This window comes from Schistocerca americana, chromosome 2, assembly GCF_021461395.2.
Source record: "Schistocerca americana isolate TAMUIC-IGC-003095 chromosome 2, iqSchAmer2.1, whole genome shotgun sequence".
Taxonomy (NCBI): domain Eukaryota; kingdom Metazoa; phylum Arthropoda; class Insecta; order Orthoptera; family Acrididae; genus Schistocerca; species Schistocerca americana.
The window spans coordinates 141,184,681-141,210,873 of NC_060120.1; the positions used below are offsets into that span (position 1 = coordinate 141,184,681).

General features: G+C 38.9%; 1 protein-coding gene across 2 annotated transcripts in view; it reads right to left on the reverse strand.

The window, feature by feature from the left end:
• Positions 1 to 3,837: 3,837 nt before the first annotated feature.
• Positions 3,838 to 26,193, reverse strand: part of LOC124595513 (2-hydroxyacyl-CoA lyase 1) — a 125,185-nt gene continuing 102,829 nt past the window's right edge. For both annotated transcript variants that reach the window (XM_047134277.1, XM_047134278.1), the window contains exons 8-12: positions 19,307 to 19,396; positions 10,860 to 11,007; positions 10,568 to 10,675; positions 9,139 to 9,262; positions 3,838 to 4,199 (exon numbers count right to left, since the gene is read on the reverse strand). In XM_047134277.1, coding sequence (XP_046990233.1) covers positions 4,104 to 4,199; positions 9,139 to 9,262; positions 10,568 to 10,675; positions 10,860 to 11,007; positions 19,307 to 19,396 — 566 coding nt within the window. In that variant the 3' untranslated portion in view covers positions 3,838 to 4,103. The remainder of the gene's footprint in view (positions 4,200 to 9,138; positions 9,263 to 10,567; positions 10,676 to 10,859; positions 11,008 to 19,306; positions 19,397 to 26,193) is intronic.

Genomic DNA, 26,193 nt, shown 5'->3' on the forward strand with positions numbered 1-26,193 from the left:
TGTTTTTGTTGGAATGTCAATTGAAGCAGCGATAGAAGGCTTGAATTCCGTCCTCAACAACCACAGCACCCTTAGACAAACAAATAGCTTTCACATTTCTGGCTAATGTTGTAAGGAGCACCCTGCCTCCCCCCCCCTCCCCCCCCCCCCTCCCGTCTGAACATTGTGGAATGCAACAAGATCACAAACCTTGCAAAATAATTCTCGGGTCAGTTTTGGTTCAACCTATTAGTCAATAAATAAGATGCTCCCATGTTTCTTATACCACTAATGAGACCATGATGAAGTTTACAGATGTCTAAACTCCTTTTCCAATGCTTTGAGGTCATAGCTTAACAAACTTCCACAAATCTACATAATATGAATCATTTAGTTGCTCAGTAAGATTACCTCCACATTTTCTTCAACACTTAGTTCTCAACTTGCACATATTGGCACGATAGTAACTGTGCAGCTATCCTCACACTTTGGTGTGCACATCCAGTGCTATTCATGTGCATCTCTGTATTATGAAACACAATTGATAGGTTGCCCTTCTGATGATCCAGCAGATTTAGTAGTAATAACTTCTCTGTAATGGCAGTATGTGTCCTTCATCTAGCAAATTGTTTCCTGACAATTTCATGAACGGGTACATTGCAGAATACCCATACTAACCTGTCACACTCTGCATACTCTGAGAAATGCATTTTGTTCATAGAGAGCTAAGGTTGCATCCATACTTTCAAATTTTTATTTCTAATGTTGCAAGCAACATATACAAGGTGAGTCAAAAAGGACTTTACAGCTTTGGAATGATACAGAAATTTATTTAGATAACTTACAGAATTGGCAGATGTGTCATTTTGTTGCAAACAACCTCAAGTTTGATTTTTGTAGTGCATCAGTACCCCATTACGCCACCAGGAGTGCCAGCATAGCGCACAGTTAAAATGGCTACTTTCAGCGGTGCAGAGTGTGCTCGCTGCGTGTTACGGTTTCATGAAACAAACTCTACAACAACTGTTCAGCACAAATCGTGCACTGAATACGCTAAAGAACCTCCCCTACCAAACAATCTAGCTTACCTGAAAGTCAAATCTATGCTGCCATTGCACAAGTTAGGCCCGATTTGCTGCAACGAGTGTGCGAAGAAATAGATTAGCAGTGGGATGTTTGCTGCATCACAAATGGTAACCGCATCAAACCAAAATGACACTTGATACTGTTCTGTGAAGCTTTATGTTGTTTGCTACAAAATGATACATCTACCTATACTGTAAGTTATCTCAACAAATTTCTATATAACTCCAAAGTTGTAAAGTCCCTTTTGACTAACCCTGTAAAATGTACTGTCCAGATCCTTCTCGTTCTTCCATTATTCTTTCTAAGAACTCACAAGTCATTGTGATGTCCAAGTCATAATATACTAGCTGCTTTCATGTTACAAATAAACTTTGGGTCATCACTTCAGCAGATGTACCTCATTTGACTACCCATGTTCATTTTATTGAAGGTAAGGATACACACCTCTTAAAAGGTTTCGTACAGTTCTCCAGTTCTAGTTAAGCTGTCCCACCCAAATCTGAAGCAATTAGTGGCCACACAAATGATACTCATCTCCTCAAATACACTGGTGTCCAACATTAAAGCAACAGATGTGTAGAAGGCTTTGGTAGAGTGGCCTTTATCATCGGAGATCTGTCTTATGTCTACCGCTGACATGTCTTCACAGCAGGGAATGCCTAGAGTGGAGTCATCAACATGCCACCTGGACGGTCGGACAGTGGTCCACTGTTGTTTTCACAGATGAGTCCCAATTTAGTCTGGAGAGTGATTCTTGGTGGATTCACACTGTGTGTGGGGAGGGGGGCAAACATTGAGGAAAGAGACCAATATCGAGGGGAGGATCCCCATTGGTGTACGCAGGGATTATGTTTACCACTCAAACCCCTCTTCATGGAATTGTATGGGTGAATCGGCAAGGTTTAACTGCTGTCAGTATCATAAAGAGGTCTTGAGGCTTCATTTGAAGTTGTTGCGAGGTGCTGTGGGCCCAGACTTCGTACTGATGGATGATAATGCTCATCCTCATAAGCATTGGTGGTTGATGTTTTCTTGGAAACAGAAGATATTGCACACATGGCACGGCCTGCTCGCTTTCCCGATTTGAATCCCATAGAGCATGTCTGGGACGCACTAGGGAGATGATGGAAGAATTGGCAAGACCATTTTTTGTCTACCATTATGCATGTTGCGGTTATTTACATTCTGTATATTTTTTTTTTACATTGTTTCTACTTTACTATCACCTGTTTATACTATTTTGTGGCAAAACAAATGCAACCTTGCAAAATGTCCATTTGTTGCTTTAATTCTGAACACCACTGTAATTGTATGAGTGGATAGAGACCAATGCAGTTTACCAAAACTGTTTTTCCAGTCTGTTGTGCAATAAGCCAGGCATCAGTTTAATCAGTAATTCATATTACAATGATGTCACATATACACAAGGGAAAACAATGTGCTTCTAAATAGTTTGTTTATTTCAGCATGTCTTAGTGAAGATGTGGTACTCAGCACATTGAAGAAAAAGGCAGGATGCACTGTACTCAAATGCAAGAACATTGACAGTTCACAGCAATGTCGTGCATGAAACTGTCACCTTGCTACAAAAGAAATAATGAATTGCTGTCGTTTTAAAGCAAATTCTCACATTTCCATCACCTGAATCACTGACAACATTGGTAAAGTCCAAGCATATTTTCACAACTATTGCCTAAAGTAACATCATTGCTATTTTTTAACTTGCTCAATACTTCTGATGTGAGACAGTACTATGGTTAATAGTTTTTTTTCTACCTCGAAAGGGCTTTTCTGACCTATACCAGGTGAGCTGTTAAGGGGCCAGGGGGAATCTGCATGGGGGATATTCAGGAGGGGGAATTCCAGTTCTAGCATTTGCCTTACAAACAAAAGAAACCATCCAAAAACCTTCATTGGAACTGGCAGACGTGAGCTACTTTTTTTTTCCTAGAATGATATGTCCAGACAAAAGATAAGAAATCTGTTGCACATGAACAGATATATGGTTGTATGTACACAGAGTAAAGTCACCTTGCTCAACTTGAATGGTATTCATGTTGATTTGATAATTATTACAAATTGTAAATATACACAAATGCAAGAGATGGTAAAGCTGGCTGTGCTACTCCTTTGAACAGTCTCTTGCTATTTTTGACCCTATTGTTATACAAACTTCCAACTCAACTAATAAGAACAGTAGTTGTTTTAACATGTACCAGAACAAAAAGGCATAACAATTCATGATCAGTATGAAAAATACACTAATGAACAAGGTCACTGCCACAGTTCAGAACCATAAAGAAATTATGTCTGTGGTACTGCTGTATTCCTGGTGCTGTCAAGGGTGTCTGACCGATGACAGTGTATTAGCCGGAAGTCATCTACCTGTTAAATTTCTACCTATCTTAGCTGATTCCATCACGCCACATCATGGGTCTGTAATTTACTTATCAAGTGTTCTAACACCATACCCACATGAAGAAACAAGGCGTCACCTGCGAATGTTTTCCATCTGGTGTTTTCAGTTGGAGCTAAGTGTATATTCAGATTGTTTCCACAGCATACAATTTCTGCTTGTACCAAGTTACCAGCTGAATGTGCCTCCATGAACAAAGTGCCAAAAGTAACTAGTTGACATCTACTCTGCCATGACACAAAGTTTACATATGTAGCCCACCTTGGTATGCAGACAAACATGACCATGGTGTGGTGGTTGCATGAAATTCATTGCCTTAAATATGTCATGTACTTTTAATACCTTTTTGTTACTAGTTATTGAATTGTAATTTTTTATATTGTCTTTTTTCTGATGTCACCATAGCAAAACATAATAAATTTAATCATATAAAAATTGTCCTTATATATATATGTAACCACATTCACATAAATTGGATCCCAATTAAATATAATACTTTTTAGTCACAGATATTCTAAATATCACATATCTGTAACAGTTGTATCATAATATACAAAGACTTCCTAGCTCAGCACATTGCAAAAGTACCCATGCAGCACACAAATTTCAAAAAAGCTGAATCTCAGAGCTTAGATTCAGTCAGCCAACCAAAATTTTGTGGTTTGCGATCTGCTGATGGATTGATGGAGACATTGATAATACTGGGTCGGTCATTCACCTATAAAAAAAGAAAAGGGAATCTTTTAGGAATCTAAGAAAATAAATTTACTTAAACAATATTTGCGGAAATAATTTTCATTATATTGGAAATTTATATTTAAGAGAAATGGAACAGGGAATTAATACAAGTAATAGGGTAAAATTTATGAAGAGTGTAAAGTTCACGAATAATTAATAGAAAATAGTAATCCAGAAATGTGTGAGCATTTGTAGTAATAGGAACTCGAAACACATTACATACATTGTACATTAAATGAACCTTGAGAACATGTAGCGTAGGGTTGTCAACTTTTTACAGAGAAAATAAGTAATCAAGGAGGAAGCCTACAAAATAAACATTTTAAATACTGTTTCCTACAAAGAACAGTGGGAATATATTTAAAATCTGCATGCATGTTTTATTGTACATTATTGCCTGTGTTTATTTACTCATTTTGCTTCCTTTTGCAAAGATCCATCTGATTTTATGTATGTACAGAATTCCTACAGTTAAAATTAGCATTCACTGTTACTTGAAGCTCTACTTTCATAAGTTCGGTGGTACATTTGTTACACTCCTCTGTCCATTTATTGTTCACTAGGGAAAAAATTCTCTCTGGCTCAGCATTTGAACCAGGGATGGTTAATACAAATCCAATTATTTTCAGCAAATTGGAAACCAGAACATCTTTTGGCACTCAAGAGATAGAAAACGTTAATCCACATACTTGCTTCAAAATATCATTTGCATTACAAAATTCACCATATAAACAATCTTCACCTATGCAGGACCTGAGGTTGCATGGATGGCCATAGTATGTCAGGTGGAATAAGTTATTTTAACTACCATTGGAAAAGTTCAAAAAATATGTGGATAAATTCAAAATAATACAAGACACAGGATCTAAAAAAAAGTGGGGCCAAAACACAGACAGGATCTAATAAAGAAAAGAGGGGAGGTGAAATACAGGACTTCCAAGGAAATACAGGATAGTTGGCAATCCTAATATAGAGCAAGAGAAGTGATACCATGTACACGCATATCTGCACTGCAGTAAGAGTTCTGCAAACAGATGGCTGCAATATCCACGAAACTTTTGTTTCTGCTATGTTGATACATTTTGGAGAATAATATTAGTCAAGTCCTACTTCAGCTACAGACCAGTTTTACTTCCATTGCTTTTAAAGTAGCCGTGATGTTTGTGTTTTGTTTAAATGGATAAATTGTAAGACCACACTAATCAAAAAGGCTTTGTCTGCTACATTTAATGGAAATGTTTACAGACTTAATAAGAAGAGTCTATTCCTTAATTTTCAATGCCTGTAAGGAGATAATGTCAAAAAATTTGTGCATTTTTTTACTAAAAGATAATATTTCCTTGCCACAATGACACATTTTTTACCTCACCATTATATAAAACCAAAATTAAAAGCTGCAGAACAGTGCATACATTTCTCTGCAGTAGCGAGGGAGCTGTTTTACAAGCGAAATCTTTTTACCAGGCTAGTGTATATTAAGTGAATGCTGCAGCTGTTTTTGAGCGAGTATCTGTTATTTACCACAAATTCTATGAGAAAGTATAACTAGTGTGATAACACAGTTAGAATTCAAAGTCAGTCTCTCTCACTCTCTCTCTCTCTCTCTCTCTCTCTCTCTCTCTCTCTCTCACACACACACACACACACACACACACACACACACACACACACACACGAAAACTTGAATAATGAACAACTTTGAATTATTTGTCATGTTTGATGGATTTCATTGATATATTACTACAATACAAATTTCATTGCTAAGGATTTATTTTTTATGACATATTAAAGTGTGACTGTTTTTCAACCTTGAGTAATGTTCTCATGGTGTGACAAGTTTTATCAGAAGTGCTCCCTTCAGTGGTTGTGGATGAGCAATTTACTTCATAGTAACTCAGCTTGCCCTTTTTTTCACATGACATACCACAGACAAAGGGCAACATGCAGATTCCACATCCCTAGATTTATGGAAAACTTTTAGACATGGTGCCCCTCTGCAGACTGTTAATGAAGGTCCGAAAATATAAGGGGCAGTCAAATGAGATAGAGACAAATGAGAAAAGTAAGCAAATTGTTTCAACAATCGGAAAATTCTGGAAGAACAGCAAAAAGACTGCAACACATATGAGCTTTCGCACAAGCATAACTCACACACATGACTACTGTCTCTGGCCACCAAGGTAATGCACCTGATGGGAGAAGCAATCTGTTTAGTCGTGGTAAGGAGGAGGCTGGGGCAGGGAGGGGGAGGGATAGCAGGTTAGGGGTGGGGGAGGGTAGAGTGCTGCAGGGACATCGTGGAGACAGTGTAGGGCTACTTGGTGCAGTTGGGACTTTTTTTTTTTCTTTCTTTCTCCTGCTCCGCTACTTCTCTCCTTTCCCACTTGCCCTCCCCCCTCCCCCAAAGAGACCTCCTAACTGCACCTAGCAGCCCCACCATCTCCCACAACATCACTGCATGCTCTCGCAAGCGGCACTACACCCTCTCCACAGCCTCTACCTTCTATCTCTTTCCCTCCCCAGTGCACACTCCTCCTTACCCCCAACCACCCAGATTACTTCTCCCACCAGGCGCATTTGCTCACAGTCCAATCTCAGTGGCCAGAGACAGTGGTCATGTGTGTGTGCGAGTTGTGCTTGTGTGAATGTGTGTGTGTGTATGTGTTTTCTTCAAGTTAGAAGATGGCCTTTAGGCCAAAAGCTCGTATGTATAGCTGTCTCTTTGTTGTACTTGTCTGCAACTCAACATCTCCTCTGTACGTTACGTAAATAGTTTATTATTTGACAAGTGATCACGATAACTGTTAATACGTTTATCCCAATGTGAGGGCTGGCCCCTCATGTTACCAAGAATGTTTTGCCGACACTGTAGCAGTTTTATTGGGAAGCCCTTACACATCCCCCATACAGCCCTAATCTCTATCCATGCAAATTCCACATTTTTGGAGCCATGAAGTAATACATTTGTGGCTGTTGATTTGCTTCAGATGAAGAGGCGCACACCTGCGTACAGTCAGCATCCTGTAGCCTTCAGCAAACATTTTTCCATGACAGCATTGATAGCATTGATTAAGGGTTATGGTGATTACTTTTGAAACAATAAACAGTTCAATCACTCTTTTTCAATCTGTCTCGTTTCTATTTACTACCCCTCATACAGATTAGGTTCCCAGATATGTCAGTGGCTCAAAGACATCTTATGCAATAGAACCCAGAATATTATTGTCCTTGAAGGAGAGTGTTCATAAGAGCCAAGGGTACCATCAGGAATGCCCTAAGGAAGTGTGATAGGACCGCTCTTATTCTTTATATACATAAATGATCTGGTGGAGAGGGTAAGCAGCACTCTATGGCTGTGTAGTGTACAGGAAGGTGTCATCATTGAATGACTGTAAGAGGATACAAGATGACTTAGACAAATTTTGTAGTTGGTGTGGTGAATGTCAGTTTCCAAATGTAGAAAAATGTAAGTTAATGCAGATGAGCAGCAAAACCAATACAGTGATGTTTGAATAAGGAATTGGTAGTGAGCTGTGTGACAGTCACATTGATTAAATATCTAAGCATAATATTGCAAAGCAATCTGAAATGAAACAAGCAAGTACGGCAGTAGTAGGGAAGGTGATTGGTCAACTTTGATTTATTAGGGAAAATTTTACAAAAGTGTAGCTCATCTATGATGAAGACCATGTACAGGACACTACTGTGACTCGTGAATGAGCCCACTTGAGAGTTTGGTGTCCCCACCAAATCGAATTAAAGGAAGAGATGAAAGTAATACAGAGGTAAGCTACTACATTTGCTACCCGCAGATTTGATCAACACATGAGTATAATGGAGGTGCTTCATAAACTCAAATGGGAATCCGTGGAGAAAAAGCATCACTCTTTTTGCAAAACATTATTTAGAAAATTTAGAAAACTGGCATTTGAAGCTCACTGCAGAACGATTCTACTGCCGGCAATATACAATTTGCTTAAGGACCAAGAAGATAAGACAGAGAAATTAGGACATGGGCAGAGGCATATAGACAATCATTTTTCCCTTGCTCTATTTCTGATTGGAACAGGAAAGGAATTGACTAGCAGTGGTACAAAGTATCCCCACCAAATCCCATACAGCAGCTTTTGGAGTATGTTTGTAGATGTACACGTAGATGTGCTTGTGTTCAACAAAATTGTTACTATAAATTTGTTTATTTGCTACATACATTCAAGTTAGTGCTGACTGCATTTAAAATAGGACCTTTTGAAGTCCATGCATACCTGTAGGCCTAAATCCACTACTTACACAGTGGAAAATATTTCAGTTTGTAGTTTCTCCGTAAGACTTTGCTAGAGCTCCACCATTTTCACTTTCTGACAAGATACAGGAACATTTCTATAGTAAACTGCTCACACATTGCCAGTGAGTTGATTGATTTTAATTAAACTTCCCATGAAATAAAACCACAGTTCAAGTTCAGAAAAAAAGAGAAAAATGGTTATGTTTCAAAACACCATAACAAACAGTTCCATAATAATGTGAAGAGTTTAGTTTTTATCAAGGAAATGCACAGAGCAAAGTAGCAGTCCAAGATCAGAACATTATGTCATGTCATCCTTTGCTTTACAATCATTAAAATGTTTTTCTGTTTGCTGAAATTGAACTGAAACATTACACACAAAATTAAAAGTTTTTAATTTTAATTAAACAATTAGGGGTCAGATATTAGACAGTCGACACATACTCAGCTAAAGAGGCAACAACATAAAAAGGGGAGGGAGGGAGGGAGGGAGGAAGGGAGAGGGAGAGGGGGGGGGGAGAGAGAGAGAGAGAGAGAGAGAGAGAGAGAGAGAGAGAGAGAGAGAGAGAGAGAGAGAGAGAGAGAGTGAGTGTTAGTTTAGTAACAGGATGGTGTGTAAATTACATGACCTTACCATTAGCGAATTCCGGACAGCACTCTGGAGCTGTTGCACAGTTGTACAATAATAACCATCATATCCAGCTATGCCCATCATTTTATCATATCGAGCATTTACTGACAGAGCAGATGGTGGAGTCCTGCAAAATAAAATATGTCATAAGGTAATTACAAAAGGGAAGCACTTTGAACACACTACTTAATAATTCAAAAACTTCAGCTACATATATGTAGTTATTGTTGTCACTGCAAATACAACACAGCAAGCTGAATAGTCCACAAAATCCATTTTAACCACAATACAAAAGACGAGCAATCAATGTTTGCTTCCGTTTATGATATTGTAACAAATGAATGGAGGGAGTCAGTACGTAAATAACAACTTGTGCGCACCATAACCTACTGCTGCTATCGAGTTGTGTTAAAGTCATAAACAAGCCACTATCCAGTTCTTCATATATTGTCTATTGTAGTCACTAAGTGGACAACGTAAATGAGACCGACTGAAGCTTAAAAACATCAATATCCTGGTACAAAATTTGTAAACTCTGAATGTAAATGTCTTATTTGAAACAACTTTTATAACATAATTATCTTTACTGGATATAATCAACAAAAACTAAAACCAGATTTACCGTATGTTACCATGTACAAAATACACATTTCTCTGTTTCCAGGAGTTCTTATCTTAGAGCTTTATCCTACAAGTACTTTTTTGCATGCCACAAAGTGTGACAAATCAGCATCAAACTCTATTCAGTCTTTAACTTGTTACATATTACACTCAGTTATTTACTAAAAGTTTTACATACTACTGGAAAAAATCTCATTACAGATCCTTCCATTGGCCACCAGTTTTCCTGAATTCCAGAGACAGGAACTTGCACTTCAAATATCCTTTCACACTGCCGCCCTCCTGGACTCATCTATGTTTGCCTTCCAAATTCTCCTTGTTTTTTCCTCCTTTCATTCTTTTTAACTTCTTTTTTTAATTATTGCCCTGCCTCATTTTAATATATTTTTTTATTTCCATCTTCAGTACACACAATTACTATCTCCTATCGTCTTTGAGCTGAGACTTGCATAGTGTTTACACATCTATTCGTTTTAATTTTCTAGTCCCTCTGACATTTCCTTCACTGGAGTCAGTCCTCATACATATTCACCATAGCTACCCCTAAGTTGGGTTCCAAGTAAGCTGACTGCTCCCCCTTTCCTACTTCCCACATTTTTTTTCTGTTTTTCCCCTACTCTTTTTTTTCATACTGCGGAAGAAGCCTATGTTTCCAAAAGCTACAATTAATTATTTTCATTTATTGTTTGTGTTTTTACAGGCTGTACTTTCAGCTGAATATTCTAAAAGCAAGCAATGGTCAGCTTTTTTGTCTTTTTATGAAATTAATAAATTTCTGAATGATATTTTTCTTTTTCTGTTAGATACTTACACTTTTGTAATTTCTCCAGCTTCCTGTAAGTCTTTGAAGAATTCTTTCTCAAACCCACCATATATTCCATTGTTATTTACAATTATTATTATCACTGGCAGTTTGTACCTGGGAATGATAATAAAAATAATGAGAGAAATGTGTATTAAACACCTAAGCTATCAGATTTTAAATACACCACAGGAAAGTCATCTCAGTTACACATTAAGACCAAGTACTTAACATGATTAGCACAATTGTTGGTCGAAACTATAACTGGTGGGATGTAGCATATACTCAAATAATTACTAACCTGAACATTGTTTCTATTTCCATCCCAGAAAAACCAAAAGCAGAATCTCCTTCAACACACAGGACTCGTTTACTTGGTGAATTTGTTCTGCACCATAAGGCAGCAGCAATACCAAATCCCAGTCCTACACCCATTGTTCCAAATGTGCCTACAATACAATCACATCATAGCTATAAGCATACACTGAAATATCTACTGTATATAGTTCTGGAGCTGTTTAAATAAATTTTTAAGTATGAAGGTATTTTAAAAATAAATTATGGAGAACAACATGAGTATATTCACCAAACCATTCAACCAAATGTAGATGGGATAATGAGAAGAAAAGAGCCAAATAGAGAGCACCAGAAGAGTGTAAAGCTTGTGGCAATAAACAACAATGCAAAGTAAGTATGATTAGACAGTGAGGATTCCAAGAAGGCTGAGGTGGAAAGGAATAAACAAAGATCAGGCCAAAGTGAAGAAGAGATGAGTGCACGAAACCAAGGAGGGAGAGGGAGAGAGAAAAGGCCAATAATAGGGAATTATGTGAAACAAAAAATGGACAGTACATAAAAAGAGATACAACATATGATTAGATAGGACTGAACAACTTGAGTTACTGTTGAGAGTGATCTCTAGGCTGAAGGATAAATTCCCTTTCCTGAACTCTGGTTTGACATCCTCAATTATGTACACATTTGTATTTCACATGCTACAGGTCTTGCCACTGCACTACTGGAAGCAGTATGGCAAAAAGTATTGCCAGAGTTCTAATTAATCCTCCACAGTTTCCTTACATTTGCACGTATGGCGAAGGGTATACAGTTCACCAGCATCCCCATGTTACTTCACTTGTATGTGGTGCACTGGGACAACTGTTGGTATGCATAAGCCCAAACATGTGCAAGATGTATGTAGGAGAAGGTAATATGCATTTGGTCCCGTCTTGGAGTGTTAAGGTTTTTTTTTTTTTTTTTTTTTTTTTTTTTTTTTTTTTTTTTTTTTTTTTTTTTTTTTTTTTTTTTGCATTAAAACTTTATTGTAAAACGTCCCATTTCAGTCTGAGTTGCATTTCCATGCTGCTCTCGTGATTTCTTTGCATTCTTTTATGCACATACTGGATAACAGTGGAGATAAACCACATATCTTTATGACTCCATTTGACATTCTTTCTCAAAGTCCTTCCTCATCTACAATGCCATTCTGGTTATTGTAGAACTGCAGAGCAATTTACCTATAATCTATCACTGCATTCTTTATCAATTTCAAAATTTTGTTTCACATTACTGAGTACCCTCACTATTCCTGTGAGGTCATCAACAGAGGTTTATAAACCACTACGTCTCTATAACCCCCCCCCCCCCCCCCCATGAACCATGGATCTTGCCATTGGTGGGGAGGCTTGTAAGCCTCAGTGATACAGATAGCCGTAATGTAGGTGCAAACACAATGGAGGGGTATTCGTTGAGAGGCCAGACAAACATGAGGTTCCTGAAGAAGGGCAGCAGCCTTTTCAGTAGTTGCAGGGGCAACATTCTGGATGATTGACTGATCTGGCCTTGTAACACTAACCAAAACGGCCTTGTTGTGCTCATACTGCGAACGGCTGGAAGCAAGGAGAAACTACAGCTGTAACTTTTCCTGAGGACATGCAGCTTTACTGTATGGTTAAATGATGATAGCGTCCTCTTGGGTGAAATATTCTGGAGGTAAAATAGTCCCCCATTCGGATCTCCGGGCGGGAACTACTCAGGCTCTGAGCACTATGGGACTTAACATCTGTAGTCATCAGTCCCCTAGAACTTAGAACTACTTAAACCTAACTAACCTAAGGACATCATACACATCCACGCCCGAGGCAGAATTCGAACCTGCGAGCGTAGCAGTCGCGCGGTTCCGGACTGAGCGCCTAGAATCGCGAGACCACCGCAGCGGGAATACTCAGGAGGACGTCGTTATCAGGAGAAAGAAAACTGGCTTTCTATGGATCGGAGCATGGAATGTCAGATCCCTTAATTGGGCAGGTAGGTTAGAAAATTTAAAAAGGGAAATGGATGACGAAGAGGATGATGATGTGTATGATGAGATAAAAGTAAGTATTCAAATAGTGAAGGGAGACAAAAATTTAATAGTCATGGGTGGCTGGAATTTGATAGTAGGAAAAGGAAGAGAAGAAAACGCAGTAGGTGAATATGGAATGGGAGTAAGGAATGAAAGAGGAGTCCGCCTGGTAGAATTTTGCACAGAGCACAACTTAATCATAGCTAACACTTGGTTCAAGAATCATAAAAGAAGGTTGTATACATGGAAGAACCCTGGAGATACTAAAAGGTATCAGATAGATTATATAATGGTAAGACAGAGATTTAGGAACCAGGTTTTAAATTGTAAGACATTTCCAGGGGCAGATGTGGACTCTGACCACAATCTATTGGTTATGAACTGTAGATTAAAACTGAAGAAACTGCAAAAAGGTGGGAATTTAAGGACATGGGACCTGGATAAACTGAAAGAAGCAGAGGTTGTACAGAGTTTCAGGGAGAGCATAAGGGAACAATTGACAGGAATGGGGGAAATAAATACAGTAGAAGAAGAATGCGTAGCTCTGAGGGATGAAGTAGTGAAGGCAGCATAGGAACAAGTAGGCAAAAAGACAAGGGCTAGTAGAAATCCTTGGGTAACAGAAGAAATATTGAATTTAATTGATGAAAGGAGAAAATATAAAAACGCAGTAAATGAAGCAGGCAAAAAGGAATACAAACGTCTCAAAAATGAGGTCGGTAGGAAGTGCAAAATGGCTAAGCAGGGATGGCTATAGGACAAATGTAGGGATGTAGAGGCATATATCACTAGGGGTAAGATAGATACTGCCTACAGGAAAATTAAAGAGACCTTTGGAGAAAAGAGAACCACCTGTATGAATATCAAGAGCTCAGACGGAAACCCAGTTCTAAGCAAAGAAGGGAAAGCAGAAAGGTGGAAGTAGTATATAGAGGGTCTATACAAGGGCGATGTACTTGAGGACAATATTATGGAAATGGAAGAGGATGTAGATGAAGATGAAATGGGAGATAAGATACTGCGTGAAGAGTTTGACAGAGCACTGAAAGACCTGAGTTGAAACAAGGCACCAGGAGTAGACAACATTCCATTAGAACAACTGATGGCCTTGGGAGAGCCAGTCCTGACAAAACTCTACCATCTGGTGAGCAAGATGGACGAGACAGGTGAAATACCCTCAGACTTCAAGAAGAATATAATAATTCCAATCCCAAAGAAAGCAGGTGTTGACAGATGCGAAAATTACCAAACTATCAGTTTAAAATACTAACACGAATTCTTTACAGATGAATGGAAAAACTGTTAGAAGCCGACCTCGGGGAAGATCAGTTTGGATTCCATAGAAAACTTGGAACACGAGGCAATACTAACCCTACGACTTATCCTAGAAGGAAAATTAAGAAAAGGCAAACCTCTGTTTCTAGCATTTGAAGACTTGGAGAAAACATTTGGCAATGTTGTCGGGAATACTCTCTTTCAAATTCTGAAGGAGGCAGGGATCAAATACAGGGAGCAAAAGGCTATTTACAATTTGTACAGGAACCAGATGACAGTTATAAGAGTAGAGGGGCATGAAAGGGAAGCAGTGGTTGGGAAGGGAGTGAGACAGGGTTGTGGCCTATCCCCAATGTTATTCAATCTGTATATTGAGCAAGCAGTAAAGGAAACAAAAGAAAAATTCGGAGTAGGAATTAAAATCCATGGAGAAGAAATGAAAACTTTGAGGTTCACCTATGACATTGTGATTCTGTTAGAGACAGCAAAGGACCTGAAAGATCAGCTGAACAGAATGGACATTGTCTTGAAAGGAGGACATAGGGTGAACACCAACAAAAGCAAAACAAGGATAATGGAATGTAGTCGAATTAAATTGGGTGATGCTGATGGGATTAGATTAGGAAATGAGACACAAAGTAGTAAATGAGTTTTGCTATTTGGGGAGCAAAATAACTGATAATTATAAAAGTAGAGAGGATATAAAATGTAGACTGGCAATGGCAAGGAAAGTGTTTCTGAAGAAGAGAAATTTGTTAACATTGAGTATAGATTTTTAAGTGTCAGGAAGTCGTTTCTGAAAGTATTTGTATGGAGTGGAGCCATGTATGAAAGTGAAACGTGGATGATAAATAGTTTAGACAAGCAGAGAATAGAAGCTTTTGAAATGTGGTGCTACAGAAGAATTCTGATGATTAGATGGGTAGATAACATAACTAATGAGGAGGTATTGAATAGAATTAGGGAGAAGAGAAATTTGTGGCACAACTTGACTAGAAGAAGGGATTGGTTGGTAGGACATGTTCTGAGGCATCAAGGGATCACCAATTTAGTATTGGAGGGCAGCGTGAAGGGTAAAAATCGTAGAAGGGGACCAAGAGATGAATACCCTTAGCAGATTCAGAAGAATGTAAGTTGCAGCAGATACTTGGAGATGAAGAAACTTGCACAGGATAGAACAGCATGGAGAGCTGCATCAAACCAGTCTCTGGACTGAAGACCACAACAACATGTCTTTATAATGTGATTATTACCTCAGATATTCCACTGAATTGCTGGTCAAGAGAATGTTTATTAGATGTGTTTGATCCAACTCTAAGGGCATTTTTCTCATCATGTACAGAGCACAAATAATTTGGTTTTTTAAACTTTAGTAATTAGTATTTAATTTAGTAACTAAACTTTAGTTATTAGTAATAGTAATAAACATTTAGTAATTCTTGAAGGATATTACCAGTTTCTGGAACTTATGATCTTTTAGCCCCTTCAGCACTCTGTTATAGTCCTCTCTTAGTAGGTGTGGATAATGCTCATCATCATCATCATCATCATCATCATCATCATCATCTACACTAATCACATTTTGTAGAACATTTACATACAAATCTTTTGAAACATCATTTTCTCTACACACCACTAATTTTCCTTTTCCACTGATCTTCATGTGTTGTTATTCTGCATAGTGTAATAATATAGTGCTTGGTCATATGCTGCATAAACAAATAAGTAAATAAATAAAGTAGTAAATAAATAAATAAATCTGTTCCCCTTGTTTTGTATTCTTACTAAAAGCTTTCCTTTAAATTGGTTATTCTATGATTGTCCTGCATTAGTTTTTGTCATGTTTTCATCAATCTCTGCAAAAATTTATTTTGAAAACTATTCTTCTTGTACCTTTTTCATATCTTTATTTGTTGCATTTCTATAATGCTGCTTAACAGATTGTCAACATGCTGTTTATTATTTTCTCCTTTCTTTCAGCATGTTGAGGATTTTTTATGGTTTCCACATATTGTACAGCAATGTGTCCTCCTACAGTGTGCACGAATTGAGGGGCTGCTAGATACACAGCCAGCTGGGGAAGCATGGAGAGAGTGGCAGTGGTGTGTGGTTGCTCAGAGCACTGTGCGGGAAATTCAATGTGCTGGAGAGGAAGTGCAGTTTTAAACTGAAGCCTACGCTCACATTTTTTGTAAATACTAAGTGGGGCCCTCCCACAATTGCATGCTGACCATTCAGAAAGAGCTACCGTCACCTCTGCTTTTGTCAGTATCTAAAAAGATTTCCACTGAAAATGCAGCAATTTATTTTTGCCTGCTTTGTTAACCATTTGTAACTTTCAGAGAAACATCATTAATGGCGACTTTTGAGTAAAACCTACACGTTTTTCTGGCTGCCATTTTAATATTTACTTCTTTTGTCAAAACACTGCTGAGTTTACACAGTCTCACCTCACTAACATATTGTGCAGGCACAACTGCGAGAGAATTCTGAAACAGTGGTTTATTAAGTTTATTAACTGAGGAACAGAGCAAAAGCAAGGTCAGTAGCTTATGAAAAAGCAGATTCTCATCCACAAGATGTGTAATATCTTCACTTATGTTGTTCCAAAACCCACAGTATTTCTTGTTTCACCAGCTATCAATGGCCCTTAAAAATTACATTCTTTCACTGAATTAATCTGTAGTTATTGGAATAATACAGTTTTACATAATAACACTATTGTGAAATACTCTCCTTTTTGCACGCTCTCATTTGCTAACATCTCGTTTCGATATCTGAAACAGTTTATGACATATGAGGGATGTTGTAGACATTTCACTTTGGCTGTATCACTGGCACAGTGCAATCACAAATGAGTGTGCTACATCAGATCAAATTTCTCAAGATCGATGATAGTATGTACCTCTACCCAAGTCTAAAGAAAAACTCAATACATTAGCTAAATTTCATACACAGCAACATATTTTGTAATATGCACCAAATCCAAAATTATAGCTATCTCTATTTTACATTGCACATGTTTCTGAATTTCGCGCAGTGTCTTACTTTCATGTAAATATCACAATAACTATGGCCATTAACGATGATGGGCACATCATCATCATCATGGACCTGACAAATACAGCTATAAGTAAAACAAAAATGATTTTTTTTACCTAATAGTTTCTGTAAAATTGTTTGAGACAAATCACAGGGTCCACACCTTGATTCTGTAATCACTGACCCACCAAAAGGTGGATAACCCTTATCTGCCTTCCCTCATGAACAAACTAATGAACTCACCCAGTGCTTTGGACGAAAACTGGTCACTGTGCATTGGCCACCATATCCTGTGCAAGCTATACCTGAACCATTTCCAATGTCTTAAACTCACTTCCTTAAAACAGTTTCCATTTCCCGAAGGTTCTTGATGGAAATGAACTATATATTTTACAGTATGAAAATGGCATGTGGTGACTCCTTCCATTTACCTCCATTTGTAGCAGCATGGCAGCCCAGCCTGGGCTGACTGAAAACCAGTGATTTGAAAAGCTCCTGCCTATCAAGCTAACTCTGCACCTCCCCAGCACCCGCACTGCTCACTTCCACCGCAGGTAGGCCTTAGACTGCCATGCTTTCCAGGAATCAAGCATGCCGAACTGTCACTCAACCAGCCTGTGCTTTTGCTTTGATGAGGCAGTATCTTTCAGCTGTGTTCTCAACAACTGATCCCACGCAACACCATGTGGCTCACATCATCAGCTACCACACTTTACTGGAGTTCACACTGACAGCAGGATTTCGCACCCTGCCCAGTTTCTGCATTCTTCTGTGTTCCAGTCAACGAGAGAAGTGCCACCATGTCTTCTGTGCTGCCTTCCCCATCTGTCCCCCCTCGAGAGGCGTTCCTTAACTACGGCTGTACTGAGTATGAGGCCAGATACCCAGTTCATCTCCCACAGTATCAGCATCTGGATTACATTGTGGAGTGGAGTGTACTTTAGTGGGTGAAGTTCAGTGAGTGCCAGGCAGGTTTATTACCATTTCATTCCTGGTCATTTTGGCAGCTCTTTACCGCCAAGCACATCACCAAAACGAGTTTTCTCTCTAAATGGCTCTGAGCACTATGGGACTCAACTGCTGAGGTCATTAGTCCCCTAGAACTTAGAACTAGTTAAACCTAACCAACCTAAGGGCATCACAAACATCCATGCCCGAGGCAGGATTCGAACCTGCGACCGTAGCGGCCTCGTGGTTCCAGACTGCAGCAGCTTTAACCGCACGGCCACTTCGGCTGGCTCTCTCTAAATGTCCTGGCTACCTTGACCGCCAGGCAAGTCTGTCTCACTATTGAACTTTCTCCTGTTTTTGCCCATGGACACACAAGACTTGGGAATGGACATTGTACTAGCAAAACACTGTGTTAATGTCTCCCTTCTCAGCACTTGTCTTCTCGCGCCACCAGACGACGTCAAAGAAAATACTGTAAACTGTATCATAGTTCGCCCTGTTCCAAGACACTGCCATGACTGAGGACCCCCTTGATGAAGAGGTTGCAACCCATGAAATTTTGCTGTTGTAGTTAGCTTTCAGAAATAAATATCTCTCAAACCAGCTCACATACCTCTTGCAATACACCTCATTGTTTATTGTTGTCCTTACTGATTAGCATATCTTAGGGGCACAGAAGGAAACCTTTAAATAATTCCTTCAGGCATCAAAGATGAGGTTGCTGTACATCATCCGATGCACACAAAAATGATAAAAATGTGTCATGGCTGTCGAAACATGTAATTCACAAAGGTTGTTAAAACACATCTGGAAATTTTACCTTGTGAATCCAATCAAATAATTGAATTCTAGCTCATTTATCAAACTACAGTGCATTCCCAACAATTAACATCTTGTCACAAAGACAGGATTATACCTAAGTTTTCTTCAGTTTGATTTAAGTGATGGATAGCAAACACAACTTATAGAGTTGTTTGCCCCCCTTTTTTCCCTTCAGGTTCTGTTGCATCATGTGAATGCAATCCTAATAAAAAAATTATACAAAATTCCTAGAAATGACAACAGTGATGCAGTATTACAGAATTAGTGACATGAATAAGGAGTTAACAATAATTGTAACAGTATTCAATACATACCAGCATCCAACCTGTGCCTCGGAAGAATGTTGGAAAGAACTGATCTTCCTATATCCATTGTGTTGGCACCTTCACTCACAATGATGCAGTCTGAAAGTCACAAAGAAATTCAAGATTTTAGTTTTGATTATACATATATGGACCTCACCATTTATGGGGAGGCTTTTGTGCCTCAGCGATACAGATAGCCATACCATAGGTGCAACCACAACGGAGGGGTATCTGTTGAGAGACCAGCAAACATGTGGTTCCTGAAGGACAGCAGCCTGGTCTGACCTTTTAACATCAACCAAACTGGCCTTGCTGTGCTGATACCATGAATGGCTGAATGCAGTGGAAACTACAGCTGTAACTTTCCTGAGGGCATGCAGCTCTACAGTATGGTTAAATGATTACGGTATCCTCTTGGGTAAAATATTTCAGAAGTAAAATAGCCCCCATTTGGATATCCAAACAGGGACAACTCAGAAGGATGTCATCATCACGAGAAACACAAATGGTGTTCTACAAATTGGAGCGTAGAAGGTTAGATCTCTTGATCACACAGGTCAGTTAGAAAATTTATAAGGGAAATGGATAGGTTGAAATTAGATATAGTGGAAATTACTGAAGTTTGTTGGTAGGAGGAATAAGACTTCTGGTCAGGTGAATAAATGGTTATAAATACAAAATCAAGCAGGGGTAATGGAAGAATAGGTTTAATAATGAATGGGAAAATAGGAATGTGGGTAAGCTGCTATGAACAACATAATGAACAGATTATTGCAGCCAAGACAGACACAAAGCCCATACCGATCACAGTAGTACAAGTTTATATGCCAACTAGCTCTGAGGATGATGAAGAGATTGAAGAAATGTATCAGATAAAAGAAATTACTCAGATAGTTACGGGAGATGAAAATTTAATTGTGATGGGGGACTGGAATTAGACAATGGGAAATAGGAGGGAAAGAAAAAAAATAATAGGCGAGTATGGACTGGGGGAATGAATTGAGGGAGGAAGCTGCCTGGTAGAATTTTGCACAGACCATAATTTAATCATCACTGACACTTGGTTTAAAAATCATGAAAGAAGGTTGTGTATGTGGAAGAGACCTGGAGGCATTGGAAGGTTTCACATTGATTATATACTGGTAAGACAGAGATTTTGGAATCTGATTTTAAAATGTAAGACATTACCAGGGGCAAATGAGGACTCTGACCATGATTTACTGGTTATGAACTGTAAATTAAAGCTGAAGAAATTGCAAAAAAGTAGGAAATTAAGGAGATGTGACCTGGATAAATTGAAAGAACCAGAGGTTGTTGAGTGTTTCAGAGGGAGAATTAGGGTACAATTGACAACAACAGGGGAAAGGAGTACAGTAGATGATGAATGTGTAGCTTTGAGAGATGAAATAGGGATGGCAGCAGAGAATCAAATAGATAAAAATACAAAGCCTAGTAGAAATACTTGGATAACACAGGAAATATAGAATTTAACTGATGAAAGGAGAAAATATATGAATGTAGTAAATTAAGCAGGTGAAAGGGAGTACAAATGTTTAAACAATGAGACTGACAGGAGGTGCAAAATGGCTAAAAAGGAATGGCTAGAGGACAAATGTAATGATTTAGAAGCATATTATAAAAAAAAAAAAAAAAAAAAAAAAAAAAAAAAAAAAAAAAAGATGAGGTGACTTACCGAACAAAAGCGCTGGCAGGTCGATAGACACACAAACAAACACAAAAACACACACACAAAATTCAAGCTTTCGCAACAAACTGTTGCCTCATCAGGAAAGAGGGAAGGAGAGGGGAAGACGAAAGGAAGTGGGTTTTAAGGGAGAGGGTAAGGAGTCATTCCAATCCCGGGAGCGGAAAAACTTACCTTAGGGGGAAAAAAGGACAGGTATACACTCGCACACACGCACATATCCATCCACACATACAGACACAAGCAGACATATTTAAAGACAAAGAGTTTGGGCAGAGATGTCAGTCGAGGCAGAAGTGTAGAGGCAAAGAAGTTGTTGAAAGACAGGTGAGGTATGAGTGGCGGCAACTTGAAATTAGCGGAGATTGAGGCCTGGCGGATGACGAGAAGAGAGGATATACTGAAGGGCAAGTTCCCATCTCCGGAGTTCGGATAGGTTGGTGTTGGTGGGAAGTATCCAGATAACCCGGACGGTGTAACACTGTGCCAAGATGTGCTGGCTGTGCACCAAGGCATGTTTAGCCACAGGGTGATCCTCATTACCAACAAACACTGTCTGCCTGTGTCCATTCATGCGAATGGAGAGTTTGTTGCTGGTCATTCCCACATAGAATGCATCACAGTGTAGGCAGGTCAGTTGGTAAATCACGTGGGTGCTTTCACACGTGGCTCTGCCTCTGATCGTGTACACCTTCCGGGTTACAGGACTGGAGTAGGTGGTGGTGGGAGGGTGCATGGGACAGGTTTTGCATCGGGGGCGGTTACAAGGATAGGAGCCAGAGGGTAGGGAAGGTGGTTTGGGGATTTCATAGGGATGAACTAACAGGTTACGAAGGTTAGGTGGACGGCGGAAAGACACTCTTGGCGGAGTGGGGAGGATTTCATGAAGGATGGATCTCATTTCAGGGCAGGATTTGAGGAAGTCGTATCCCTGCTGGAGAGCCACATTCAGAGTCTGGTCCAGTCCCGGAAAGTATCCTGTCACAAGTGGGGCACTTTTGTGGTTCTTCTGTGGGGGATTCTGGGTTTGAGGGGACGAGGAAGTGGCTCTGGTTATTTGCTTCTGTACCAGGTCGGGAGGGTAGTTGCGGGATGCGAAAGCTGTTTTCAGGTTGTTGGTGTAATGATTCAGGGATTCCGGACTGGAGCAGATTCGTTTGCCACGAAGACCTATGCTGTAGGGAAGGGACCGTTTGATGTGGAATGGGTGGCAGCTGTCATAATGGAGGTACTGTTGCTTGTTGGTGGGTTTGATGTGGACGGACGTGTGAAGTTGGCCATTGGACAGGTGGAGGTCAACGTCAAGGAAAGTGGCATGGGATTTGGAGTAGGACCAGGTGAAACTGATGGAACCAAAGGAGTTGAGGTTGGAGAGGAAGTTCTGGAGTTCTTCTTCACTGTGAGTCCAGTTCATGAAGATGTCATCAATAAATCTGTACCAAACTTTGGGTTGGCAGACTTGGGTAACCAAGAAGGCTTCCTCTAAGCGACCCATGAATAGGTTGGCGTACGAGGGGGCCATCCTGGTGCCCATGGCTGTTCCCTTTAATTGTTGGTATGTCTGGCCCTCAAAAGTGAAGAAGTTGTGGGTCAGGATGAAGCTGGCTAAGGTGATGAGGAAAGAGGTTTTAGGTAGGGTGGCAGGTGATCGGCGTGAAAGGAAATGCTCCATCGCAGCGAGGCCCTGGACGTGCGGAATATTTGTGTATAAGGACGTGGCATCAATGGTTGTTTCCCCCTAAGGTAAGTCTTTCCGCTCCCGGGATTGGAATGACTCCTTACCCTCTCCCTTAAAACCCACTTCCTTTCGTCTTCCCCTCTCCTTCCCTCTTTCCTGATGAGGCAACAGTTTGTTGCGAAAGCTTGAATTTTGTGTGTGTGTTTTTGTGTTTGTTTGTGTGTCTATCGACCTGCCAGCGCTTTTGTTCGGTAAGTCACCTCATCTTTGTTTTTTTTTTTTTTTTTTTTTTTTTTTTATATAATTTTTCCCACGTGGAATGTTTCCTTCCATTATATTGATTTAGAAGCATATATCACTAGGAGAAAGATTGTTTCCACCTACAGGAAAATTACAGACACCTTTGGAGAAACGAGAACCAGCTATATGAATATCAAGAGCTCAGATGGAAAACTAGTCTTAAGCAAAGAAGGGAAAGCTGAAAGGAGTATATAGAGCAGGCCTGGCAAACCATGGCTCATGAGTCATGCCCCTCCAGTGAGTGCTTTGCCATCCAACTCAACTTGAGTGGTGACATCATGGCCCTAACACAACCACGCCGCAGGACTGTCAGCTGTCGTGCATCATAAGCTCTACAACATCAACTCCCGAAATGCAAACACTAAAAGACATAATTGGGAATTGTGTTTTATTCATCTCATGAGGTACATTTGCAATCCATTTGGTTTGAGTACACGAGACATGTCAAAAATTTATAATACAGTTACAATGATTTCTACATTAACAAACAATAACACTAAAAGGATATTTCTTGGAATATATAACACATTTTATCCAGCTCAAATTTCCAGTTTGTCCTGCATGAATTCATCCACTGAGTAATAACACTTCAGTGTTAGTATTTCATATATCTTTCTTTTGAGTGAACCTAAATTCATCTGCATCAACTTGTTGCCTTTTAATTTATTGCAAATACATAAACTACTAAACATTGATTTTTATTTAGTTATTTGTCTTCAACTATTGTACTTACATAATGAGATATTTAAATGTTTAAGTTACATTTATTGTTGGCCTTGACAAGTTCTACAATTCGATTTCAATTTGTGTCGTAGTGAAATGGAGTTTATGTTCGAACGATTCATTCGAGATTTCATTACATTGAGCTGATTTAATGTATTTCATTGAAGAAAATGTACTTTCACGAACATACGTTGACCAGAAAAAGAGATTTTATTTGAAGAGTTAAGTCTGTGATTTTTGGGTACCAATCTTGTGGCATAGTTACAAAATTTCGGGATCTGTTTCTGTTCTGGACAGCATGATTGCATCATTTTGTAGCTTGCAAACTTCTTCTTGAACAAAACTAACATTCACTGGATTATGAAACAACATGACATCCAGCTATATAATACAAAAAAACCCTATCAAACTCATAGGAGGCTTCCCCAATAATGGAAGTAAAACTTGAAAATCTTACTCTCGTGTATTCTTGTTTCAGTCCATTGCAATTCTGGAAATAACACAAATTTCCCTTATTTAACTGTAATTTAAACAACATAAGTTTACAGCAGAATACATTAATATCTATGTGTGTTTCCTTCTTTGCAGATGTAAGTTGAAATTACGTAAATGATTTCTAAAATCTGTTGTAAATGTTGCTTCTGATAAAAAGAAAATGTTACTCAGTCAGCTCAGATTTTACTTCTCTAGTCAGAAACTTGAAAAAGTTATATTCCTATATTAAGTGCAAAAAAACTAGTTACACATTTTTCTGCACTCACTCAAATTTTGGAAACGACTTCTGAAAATTGTTTAAATTTTCCTTGCGTTAGAGTCCAATTTCCTCAACATACTGTATTTGTAATTTGTGTTAGGTTTTTCATTGCAGTCATCATCCTGACTTTTCCTATAATTGACTAATGAAACCATTTTACCATCAGTAAAAATTACAGAGCATTTTTTAAACCCACGAAGTTTGTCAACACAACTTTTAACTGCTTTAAAATATCCAGACCCATTGTTCTAAAGTGAGTAACTCTTCATGTACTCAAAGTCATCATTTATTACACAAAAAATTAGTATTTGACTAAAATCTGTTCAATCAGAACTTGTGTCTAAGCACACAAAACATAGTACCAACATTTTGCAACTAAATTATTGTTTCTTTTTTATGTTATGCACCATACCATGAATTCAGTATAAAGTGGCAGAGCAGCTGTTTCAAAATGTACAGCAGCTTCATTGAAACTAAACACTTTTGCCATTTCTACTGCATATTATTTTATGAGTAGGCCATTACTGATGCATTTCTGAGCCTTAGCTAATTTTAAGCATGAGACATATGATGCAGTGGAACTCTGTTCTTTAAAATTCAATGGTTCAATCAACTCTTGTACCTCTTTTTTTATGTTACTGACAGAAGGGCATTGTTGTTATGAGAGTGGCATCTGTCTGTTGCTTCAAGGAGGGAAGAGAAATGTCAAGCAAGATTATTACCTTTGTTTTGATTTAAGCATTTTGTACGTGTTACACATTGAGGTTTCTCAACAGAATTGTGTAGGAAAAAGTCGTTAATCTCTCATTTCTCATGAAAAATGCACCGTTCAGTATTCTTCATTTTCTACATTCTTAAGACCCATAATAGCCTTAGAAATAACCAGAATGAAACTAGAATGGTAAAATAACTAGGATGAAACTAGAAAGGTAAAATAACCAGGATGAAACTAGAATGATAGCTACATCAATAAACACAATGACAACTAATGATAGCGCAATATTAAGGACAATAGACCTGAACAAAATGCCTAGAGTAAGTGGACTAGTGAAACAGTGATGCCTTTTCAACGTTGAAAATACATTGTCCCACGTGATTACCGATAAACAAATGAACCAATGGCTGCGGCTATGCCGTGATGACAGCGCTCGAGGAGAGCTGAAGGGAAACATCTTGCGAGCCACACTTTGCCAGCCCTGATATCGAGTGTCTATACAAGGAATATGTACTTGAAGGCAATGTTATAGAAATGGAACAGAATGTACATAAATATGAGGTGGGAGATACGATACTGCGAGATGAGTTTGACCGAACAATGAAAAGGCCCCAGGAGTAGATGACATTCCATAGAACTATTGATAGCTTCGGGAGAGCCAGCCATGACAAAACTCTTCCGTCTGGTGTGCAAAATGTACGAGACAGGCAAAATACCCTCACACTTCAAACAAACGTAATAATTCAAATTCCAAAGAAAGCAAGTGCTGACAGTTAAGAATATTACTGAACTATCAGTTTAATAAGTCATGGTTCCAAAGTACTAACAAGCTCTTTATAGAAGAATGGAAAAATGGGTAGAATCTGCCCTCAAGAAAGATCAGTTTGGGTTCCAGAGAAATGTAGAAATATGTGAGGCAATATTGACCCTATGACTTATTTTAGAAGATAGGTTAAGGAAAGGCAAACCTTTGTTTATAGCATCCGTAGACTTTGAGAAAGCTTCTGACGATGTTGACTGG